At 41.3% G+C, this 10439-nt stretch overlaps 2 protein-coding genes across 2 annotated transcripts; both read left to right on the plus strand.

The window, feature by feature from the left end:
- Window positions 1–2668: 2668 nt before the first annotated feature.
- Window positions 2669–3664, plus strand: LOC101569558 (mitochondrial ornithine transporter 2). Its single transcript, XM_004643890.2, has one exon. The coding sequence runs from the start codon at window positions 2741–2743 to the stop codon at window positions 3644–3646; it is 906 nt and encodes a 301-aa protein (XP_004643947.1). The 5' UTR covers window positions 2669–2740; the 3' UTR covers window positions 3647–3664.
- Window positions 3665–9495: 5831 nt separating this feature from the next.
- Window positions 9496–9828, plus strand: LOC101569956 (protein preY, mitochondrial-like). Its single transcript, XM_004643891.1, has one exon. It carries the CDS (start codon window positions 9496–9498, stop codon window positions 9826–9828), a length of 333 nt encoding a protein of 110 aa, XP_004643948.1.
- Window positions 9829–10439: the final 611 nt, after the last annotated feature.

The following is a 10439-nucleotide window of genomic DNA, read 5'->3' on the forward strand; positions in this document are numbered from 1 at the left end:
TGTTACAGATATTTTAATGAGCTCCTTTTGTTCTAAGGCATACTCCTAACAGCTTGAACTGCTTCTAAATCACTGGAAAAATACATGATTGTTCATTTCATTTTGCACTCAGTTTAATTTTAGACTTTCTTTTTCTCAGGAAGCTTCAAAAGAAGATTTTTAATTTGTACTAGATGCTTTTTGTTTAATAAAATGTTTACAGAAAAATATATTTAAATAACTTATGCTGCTATTTAATATTTGCTGCAGTAATATAGAGCCTTGAATGTAGAGCCTCAGTCAGTCCTCAATAACTATTTTAATATTGTGCATGTTTTTTATAATTTAAATGCATATCAGCTAAAAATGAAATGACCTGTTGTAACCTTTGAAATGTAAGTTTATTTACTCTTATGCAATATAACACTTTGGAATTTGGTTGCTAGGTCTAATTTCCAAGATGATCCCACATCTAATTCACAAAATGATAGATAATTTGGTATCTCAAAAATGCCTAAACAGGGCCAGCCTGATAGCTCAGCAGTCTAAAAATGCCTAAACAAATCTAATATAAAACCTAATAATTGGGGCTGGGGAGATGGCTTATTGGAGTAAGCGCTTCCCTGGCAAGCATAAGGGCCCAAGTTCAATCCCCAGTTCTACAAAACAAAACAAAACAAAACAAAACAAAACAAAACAAAACAAAACACAAAAAAACCCAAAAAAAACACCTAATAACTATTATCTTGCATTTCTTTGTAGATCTGGTGTGTGCTTTAAAAATAGTGTTCCAGATATAATTAATGGTTATTTAACATGATCATTTAAGGGCCAGCCAGATAGCTCAGCAGATTAAAGTGTGTGCTTAGGCAGATGTAGGAGCCAGAGGTTCAATCCCCATCCTGCCATGTTGGCCTTGCCCCTGGGCAAGCTGAGATGGTGACTGAGACTGGGCGTGGTGGTGTGCACCTGTAATCCCAGCACTTGGGAGGCTGAAAAGCAGGATCACCATGAGTCTGATCTGTGTAGTGAGATCCTGTAGACCCTGCACTAAATACATAAAACAATGGTCATTTAAACACTAAATTCTATCCAGATAACTTGACAAGCCTTCTCAATAGCATTAAAATGCTCTTCCCCCTTGACCTTCTGTGTTTTTTAAAACATAGAAAAAAATCCCTTGAACATGACAGAAATAATTTAAACATCTTAAAACTTTATAGTCTAAAATGGCAGATTATTCTCATATATCTCTTTCTAAAATAAGCAAGAGGGGTTTTTAAAGATGCTAATCCCAAAGACAAAAGTAATAGGAGATAAGAGTGAGTGAAAGATATAAACTCATTTTTCAGTCCAGACAAAGTTGACTATAATAATAAGTGCATTCAGTAAGTTACATGCTAAATGTCTGCAAGGGATCATACCAGAAAGACAAGTCCACTTGTGATAGGCAACTCATAATTTTGTAGGAGACTCCAGGAAAGATGGAAATGTGCTGGGCTAGATATGTGAGATTCATTCAAGGGAGCTAGAAGTTGTATGTTCAGGATCCCTGTCCTACCTACCTGCCCTATGAAGCCAGATGGTTCTCTACTCCAGAAGGATACAAGGTTTATTTTCTGGATGAACTGTCCTAAGAAAGGGCCAAATTATAGAAAACAAGCACAGAACAATGTTGGGTTGTGCAGGATCTGAAAAGGAAATTATATGAAAGTCTATATATTTAGTGCAGGAGTGAGACCCCTTCTCCTTTGTTCTCATCAAACCAGTATCTAGGCCTATAACCCTCCCACCCCATCCCCACTCATGCATACAGAGTTCAGCTTGGAAGATTTTCTCTGAAGAAACATGGCCCTAGAGAAAATTCCAAATTTCAAATACTGACATTTGGACACTGTAAAAAAAAAAAAAAAAAAAAAAAGTCAGATCAGGCCACTTACTATGGTGAAGACTACCTGTTGACGAACTTATCCACTCAAAACCTGGTCTTTAATTCTTTGTTTTGAAATACCAACTGACAGCCAAGAGTAATTAGACCCCCCCAAAAAAAAAATTCTAAGTGAAAAAAATCACTTCAAAGAGAACCATTTCAGCATACCTACTGCCCACAGATTTTGTTTTTCCCTCTACAGTAGCAAGCCTCAGGCTTCCACTCCACTGCCTCTGGCAGAGCTGGAGCAAGCAGTGGAGAGGCTTGTTAAGGATTTTCTGATGAAAGCAGCCATCAGCTTTTGGTAGCCAACTCTACACAGTTCGTCTTGTCTTTTCTCTCACTCCTCTACCACCGAGCTACACTTCTAACTCGCCCCCTCCCCCTTGGTTGAGCCGACACCTTCAGTCTGGCCATAGTTCAAGCATGCTTTGTTCCTTTTTTGTTTTCGTGCTAGTTTTATTGAACCATGTTTGCAGTACACAGTGATTATACGTATAGCTGGCAGTTGGTACCTGTGCGAGACACATTTAATTCTTTTTACCTCTTCTCCTCCTGGCCTATAAACTACTTTCAATGGCAGTATTACAAACACATTTCATCCAAGTGTTCATTTCCGCTTCCTGCTGGGCTGCGCAGCGGGTTGCTGCTGGGCCCCTTCTGGCCGCTCCTGAGCCCCGCGAGCCCCAGGCTGGGGGTTACTCGCGAGCGCGGAAGACTACCGTGGCGCGGCCGGCGGTGGCCAAGCCCGGGGTTCCGCGGACTCCGGGCGGGAAGTGGGGGCCGCGGGCTTCAGTCAAGGCTCCTACCCCCAGAGTCGAGTGGCCCAACATGAAGTCCAGCCCCTCCATCCAAGCCGCCATCGACCTCACGGCAGGGGCTATCGGGGGCACCGCGTGTGTCCTGACCGGGCAGCCCTTTGACACAATAAAAGTGAAGATGCAGACGTTTCCCAGCCTGTACCGGAGTCTCACCGACTGCTTCCTGAAGACCTACAGACAAGTGGGCTTCTGTGGCCTCTACAAGGGAACCAGCCCTGCGCTGATGGCCTACGTTAGCCAGAGTTCTGTCCTATTCATGTGCTACGGCTTCTGTCAGCAGTTTGTCAGGAAAGTTGCTGGACTGGACAAGCAGACAGAGCTGAGTGACCTTCAGACTGCCGCTGCAGGGTCCCTGGCCTCTGGGTTTGCTGCCTTGGTTCTCTGCCCCACTGAGCTTGTCAAGTGCCGGCTGCAGACAATGCATGAAATGGAGATGTCAGGGAAAATAGCAAAAAGCCATAACTCAATCTGGTGTGTTGTGAAGAATATCCTTAGGAAGGATGGCCCGTTAGGCTTCTACCATGGATTCTCGACCACTCTCATTCAGGAGATACCAGGCTATTTTTTCTTCTTTGGTGGCTATGAACTGAGCAGAACATTTTTGGCATCTGGGAGATCAAAGGATGAACTAGGCCCTGTCCCTCTGATGTTAAGTGGTGGAATTGCTGGAATCTGCCTCTGGTTTGTCATATTCCCAGTGGATTGTATTAAATCTAGAATTCAGGTTCTTTCCATGCATGGAAAACAGGCAGGATTTATTGGAACTCTCATAAGCATTGTGAGAAATGAAGGAATCCTAATCTTATATTCTGGACTGAAAGCTACCCTTATTAGAGCAATCCCGTCCAATGCTGCACTGTTTTTGGCCTATGAATACAGCAGGAAGATGATGATGAGCCAATTGGAAGCATCCTGAAATGTCGGTGGACCTCGATGCAATGCTTGTATTTGAGGACTAAATTGTTCTTGGGGTTTATAGAATATAAATCCAACATGAAATTATTATTTTTTTCTGGCAGCTTTTAATCTATTATTGTCCTCTTTTAATGCAACTTCTGTGTCAACTGCATTTGCTTCCACCTAAATTATTTTTGAGAGTGTGAGAATTTTGTTTTGTCTTGTTTCATTCTAGACTTCACACTGTATGGAAAGATCTCTATTTTGTATCCCTTAATTTAACTTTATAATCACATTGAAACAAATGTTGCTGCTCTAGGGGGATATATAGGTTGAGCTCTGTGGCTCTGTATTCCTAATCTGAAAGGCTAAATATAGTTATCTCAGGCCTTTTTCATAAACTTACATGCAGTTTGGATGATTATGTGTTGTGAATGAAATGCAATTTGGTTCCCTATTTAGTCTCAACTATCACCTAAAAATTCCAGAGTTGATCATGTTTCATGGAGATAGGGCATAAATGCCTACCCCTCAAAATGTAGGGTCTCTTAAAATCTGCTTAACATGTATACCACATTTGGCTACGTTTTTCTTTATAAAGGTCTTTATGTAGTGCTTGAGAACCAAAATATTCATGTAGATTTTTGAGAGAGTGTAGCTACAAGGTGGTGAGGATTTCACGTGCTTGAGTAAAATTTCATGGTAAGCATCCATAATTTCCTGCTCTAGTCTTTGCAAAGTGGAATTGTATTCTGCACTGTGATAATATTGTTAGGTGTGGCCTGAAATGCGAGGGGCTTGGGGAGCAACGTGGCCTTCACCCTTCCTTCTTTAACAGACCCAGGTTTTAGATTAGGGAAGGAGCTGGTTTGTGTTGTTATGCTTTAATAAAGACTCATGTGGATGGAAACAGTTCTCAGCTTTTGGTCTCCAGATCTTGGCTACGGTAGAATTTCAGAGAGTTCTATAGCCCATTTAAGCAATATTGATTCACTTTGGGTTACTCACTGTTTCCTGAGCTTCTAGTACTAGAAGTTCTTTCAGGGAACAGGAAGTACCAAAGCTCCTTGTTTTGGTGACAGAATAACAGTACTCTTGAATGATATCATCTCCCTGGGCAGAGAATTTAGTGCTTTCATTCCATAGTGAGAAGTGTCAGGGTGACCCTGAAGTTTATATTGGAGTCCATAGCCCTTTGCCATGCTGTCAAGTGTTCTAGCCTTCTAAATTTGGTGCTGGCAGTCAGTGAATTTTAATGATATGGAATATGGCTATAAAAGCTAATAAGAAAAGCAACTTTATTTACATTGCATGTACATACATACATTGAAAAAAACCCTCTAAAACAACTGCCCTACACCCAAACAAAATGAAACTCCCCAAATCATAGTTCAACTGGTCCTTACAACTTAGATTTGAGCAGCTATTCTTTGGCTTTATGTTGTAAGACAATTATTCTTTCCTCTACTAAAGCAAGCTCATTATTCTGTGCTTGGAGACAGAGTCTCTTAATATCAAGTATCCTTAAGCACTTGTAAAACTAAAAGGAAGTGAGCTACCAGTCTTAATAGTTCATCCATTTGTGTCTATCATTCAGCAGAATGTCGACTCTGTATGAAGTTTCCAGTTTCTTTAAGCTTTTTGCAATCTGTAAAGCTGCAGTGACAGAAGCAAGAGAGTCAGAGAAATGAGATGTCCCAAGAATCTGGGGACATTTGAGACGGGATTGCTCAGTGTCATGGCTGATGTGCTCAAGATCTACGGTTGGCTTTACATTTATTTGCCTTCACTTGAAAACCATTTTTCTACTTTACTCTTAAATTATTTATGCATTTAAATTATCTATTCCACCTTTTGGCCAGAACCACCATCTTCCAGTAATTTGCCAAAATGACTAACACAAAAGGCAAGAGGGAGGGAACCCAGTATGTGTTTTCCAGGCCTTTTAGAAAACATGGGGTTGTTCCTTTGGCTACATACATGCGAATCTACAAAAAGGGTGATATTGTAGACATCAAGGGAAGGGGTACTGTGCAAAAAGGAAGGCCTAACAAATGTTACCATGGCAAAACAGGAAGCGTCTACAATGTTACTCAGCATGCTGTTGGCATTGTAAACAAGCAAGTTAAGGACAAGATACTTGCCTAGAAGATTAATATGCGTATGGAGCATATTAAACACTCAAAAAGTTGTGATAGCTTCCTGAAATGTGTCAAGGAAAATGATCAGAAAAAGAGGGAAGCCAAAGAGAAAGGTACCTGGGTTCAACTGAAGTGCCAGCCTGCCCCACCCAGAAAAGCACACTTTGTGAGGACCAATGGAAAGGAACCCGAGTTGTTGGAACCTATTCCCTATGAATTCATGGTATAAACTGGGAGTGTTGCTCTGCCATTCAGTTCCTAATTGGCAGCCTAAGTGTTCTAGGTCCCATGTAAAAATAAAATAATCCTGTGTTGTAAGGGTGGTTTTCTTAGTTGAACAGGTATGTGGTGCCTTCTTACCTCAGAAATATTTGCAGCAGATTTTCACTGTACCTAGTAATTGTGTCTAGCCTTTACTCTTTAGTATTTTCTTGCTGAAAGATAGTGCTGAGGTAGTGTGCAGGTGTATACCCAAAAATTCAAGTATTTGTAAAATATTTATATTGGCTTGAAGATCTTGTAAATCATCATGGGGAAAAGATGTATCAAAATAAATGGAAGTCACTTCAGAAGCAAACTTAAGGGGCTGGGGAGATGGCTCAGTGGAATAAGTGCTTCTCTGGCGAGCACAAGGGCCTGAGTTCAATCCCCAGTTCCACCAAAAAAAAAAAAAAAAAAAAAAAAAAAAAAAAAAAAGAATAAGCACTTCCCTGGCAAGCATGAGGGTCTGAGTTCAATCCCTGGTTCCAGAAAAAAAAAAAAAAGAAAAAAAAGAAAAAAAAAGAAACAAGTCTATTTCAGTTAAATAAATTGTTTAAAGTACAAAAAAAATTATCCATTCCATACTTAAATAGGCAGTAACTACTGAGTGGTGCTGTGTCTCAGCAGGCCTGAAGTAAAATAGGATAGAAAACAGGCCTCGCTTTCTACAGAAAGTTGACTATGTTGGCCTACACTCCTCTTGTATAGCACTTATGAGCTAGTTTAAGTTAGGTCTGTTGTTAGCCGATCATTTCATATGTTGTGCATTAAAAGTTTACCTAAATGTCTTTAACAGAAATAGTACAAGGCAAGTGGGAGTGGGAGTGAGGATTGGAAATCTAAGCATATTTTCCCCATTTTTTTACTCGCTTTATGGCTTAATATTTGGTTACATTTTGTATTACTTCAGGTCTGTATTTCAACCAACAATATAATAAGTTAAAATATGTTTAAACAAATTTAGATGTTTCATCATTAAATTATTTATCTTGCATTAAAAAATATAGCTTTTACCATTTGCAGTGTGTCATATTGAATTCTGGGTATCCAGACACTAATAATATTGATATGTGGAAACCTCCAAATGACACAGGGAGAAAAACTGATCTCCCAACCAAAAAGGTACCTGGGAGGAGATCGTGTTCTCTAAAACTGAAGAATAAATTTTAGGAACAAATGCAAGTTATGAGCAGAATATATTTATTGGGGGAAAGAAAACTCCTGTCCAAGAGAAACAGGAGGAGGGCCCAAGTGGGTGGTCCCCAGGAAGCTGTCTCTTCCAGGGACTTTTATAGAGGAAAACCATGTGGTGAGGCGTGTCTAAGGTGCTGGAAAAGGCATGGGAACTCTGTTGGGTGGGCATGAGATGGAACAAAACTATGGTCAACCAATGAGATTACAAGCACCATTGCTCAGGTAAAACTGATTAAACCCAGTACCAAATGGGAGAGTCATGTAGCAAGTGGGCAAGAATACTGGATAGGGTCTCTTCCTCTTGGGGGTCGGACTATTGACTCATTTAGGCTCTTTTAAGGTAATTGATACCTATTTAGAATATCAATCCCTGATGCCCATCCCTAGGGAAGTATGTAGCTGTGTTTCCTTTTGTCTTGGTCTTAAGGTGTGGTACATATGGGAGTGTCTGTCTCTTCTAAGTTGCAAAGTCACCTTGTCTTCCATCTTGTCTCCTTGAGGGCCTGTCTGACTGCGTTTAATATTTCTATCTAATTTAATTGCCTACAACATATTACACTTGAGGACCTAATTGTCCAGATATTTGGTATTTGTTATATAAGTAAGAGAGTGATGTTACAGAATAAATTTAAGAGAAAAAACCTAAAATTCCTGTCTCTTTTCCTTCCTCCCTCCTTCCTTCCCTCCTTGTAATCAGTCAGTGATGGAGTCTCTGAATTTAAGGAAACATCTCTTTACCTTGTATTCTTGTTTTTGATAGGTTTCTAACGGTGTTGCAGCAGAGAAACAGGCACAAGGAAAAAGGGAAAGGGGCTTTATTATCTTGGAGGATACGGAGAGAATTTGGGAAGGATAAGAAATTCTCTGGGGCCGGGGAGGTGGCTCAGTGGAATAAGCACTTCCCTGGCAAGCACAAGCGCCTGAGTTCAATCCTGGGTTCCACAAAAGAAAGAAATTCTCTGAATTGCTCTGGATTGGAACAAAGGGAGGCTGAGGCTTTTATGACCTTTTGCCAGGGCTGGGGTTTGAGGGGATGTTTATTTATTTATTTTTTAAACATTTATTTATTAGTGTGTGTGTGTGTGTGTGTGTGTGTGTGTGTGGCCAGCTCAGCCCACCAGGGGGCGGGGCTGGCTGGCATGTGGTTCTGGGGGATCCAACCTCAGTCCCTGTGCTTTGCCAAGCTTGTTCCAAGTAGGTGCTTTAGACCACTGAGCCATCTCACCAGTCCCTGAGGGGATGTTTAGATATACCTGAGGAGCTGATTGGGGCCTTCCCTGAGGTGGCGGGAAAAGGAAATTTCACCCTGGGTTGAGTTGGAGAAGAAGGGGGCAGGTGGTCTCTGGGAAGATAAGCTGTTGTTTTAAGGGCTTCAGCCATACTGGGTGACCACCATAGTAATTCAGCAATTAGTTTTTACACTAACTTTTTCTGGTATCCTTTCAGTTAATACTGTAAATATTTGTTTCTAGGATTGAAATTTTACAAATCAAATTTCCTGATACCTAGCCTTATTGTATTTTACTATTATTATTATTATTATTATTATTATTATTATTTTGGCAGAACCGGGGATTAAGCTCAGGTCCTTGCACTTGCCAGGGAAGCACTTATTCCACTGAGCCATCTCCCCAGCCCCTTTAGCCTTATTTTAAGTTTTACTTTTTTTTTTTTTTTTTTTTTCCGGAACCAAGGATTGAACTCAGGCCCTTGCGCTTGCCAGGGAAGTGCAAATTTTACTTCAATTCCACATTGTATAATTTGTTTTGTTTTGCTTTGTTTTTGCAGAACTGGGGATTGAACTCAGGCCCTTGCACTTGCCAGGCAAGTGCTTATTCTACTGTGCTATCTCCTCAGCCCCCTGTTTTGGTTTTTTGAGACAGAGTTTCATTAAGTAGTTTAGGCTGACCTTGAACTCAAGGCAGTCTTCCCACCTCAGGCTTCCAAGTGCTAGGATTATAGGTGTGTACCACCACACCTGACTCACACTGCATAATTTACTTCTTAATAAAAAGCTTTTGGGGCTGGGAAGATGGCTTAGTAGAATAAACGCTTCCCTGGCAAGCCCAAGGGCTTGAGTTCAATCCCTGGTTCCACAAAGAAAATAAAAAGCTTTTGCTGTTGTTTACTGTTTGGTCTACTGTCACAGTCTTCCTGTTGCAATGTAATAGTGATATTGTACCAGATGTTCACCTTGTTTTAGCTTTCATGAGATACCAAGCTTTTGTAGCTGAGTGGACTGCAGCCGGCGAGGGTGTCTGTGGCGCGGACTATGCTGGGCTGGCTGGGCCGGAGGGTCCTGTCGGGGACACGAACGCCTCCGTGGGTGGTGGTGCCCCGGGCCCTGCGCGCGGCTGGCTCGCGGTTCGTGGCGGGGGCAAGCGAGGGGGTGGAGCAGCCGCCCCGAGCCTTCGACCCCGCGCTGCTGGAGTTCCTGGTGTGCCTGCTTTTCAAGAAGCCGCTCCGATATGAAGCATCCACAAATGAACTGATCAATGAAGAGCTGGGGATAGCTTATCCAATCATTGATGGCATTCCTTACATGATACCACAAGCAGCTAGAGCAACGCATCAGCAGAAGCAAGAAGAAACAGAGCAGCACTGAATCAACGTTTAAAAAAAAAACACACTGCTACATTTTCTTAATTCTTATATACACTTTAAAACAGGGCCGCAGCGGTTTGTGAGTGAGGAGGCAGAGTGTTTCTGTCTCTGCCTACTCTGACTGTGCTTATTCCACTGATCTCCTTAGCAGGACTGTTCTACTCAGCCTCTTTGGAGGAGGACTTCCCACAGGGCTGCACAAGTACAGCCAGCCTTTGCTTTTACAGTCTGCCCTTGCCCATCACCGAAAGCTGAGTGAGGTGGAATACTGGAGACCTATTTAGTTTGGAGGAAAGTTGCTTTGCCTTGCTTAACTCAGTTTTAGGACTAAAAGGCTTAAGATGCAGAAGCTTTGATTGTACTTCTACTTCTGCCTTTGTTTTTTGAAGATTCTGACTGCTGTGTCAGAAACAATAAAATGTTGTGATGGAGATTAACTCCTCTAATCAAAAAAAAAATGTTCTTATGTAGCAGTGGAGCATGAAGCTTGCTCATTTTCTTCAAAATTGGACATGGAGAGAAAAGGTAAGTTATTTTTCTTTGGCTTTATCCTCTAAAGGGGAGTGATAATTATTTCCAGTAAGATGTTGTGTCCATAATATACGAAAGGTG

Source organism: Octodon degus, unplaced genomic scaffold (assembly GCF_000260255.1).
Source record: "Octodon degus isolate 3935 unplaced genomic scaffold, OctDeg1.0 scaffold00185, whole genome shotgun sequence".
Taxonomy (NCBI): Eukaryota; Metazoa; Chordata; class Mammalia; order Rodentia; family Octodontidae; genus Octodon; species Octodon degus.

Bases quoted from the DNA above. Each gene is read 5' to 3' on its own strand.
- LOC101569558 (XM_004643890.2), top strand. From the start codon at position 2,741: ATGAAGTCCAGCCCCTCCATCCAAGCCGCCATCGACCTCACGGCAGGG.
- LOC101569956 (XM_004643891.1), top strand. From the start codon at position 9,496: ATGCTGGGCTGGCTGGGCCGGAGGGTCCTGTCGGGGACACGAACGCCT.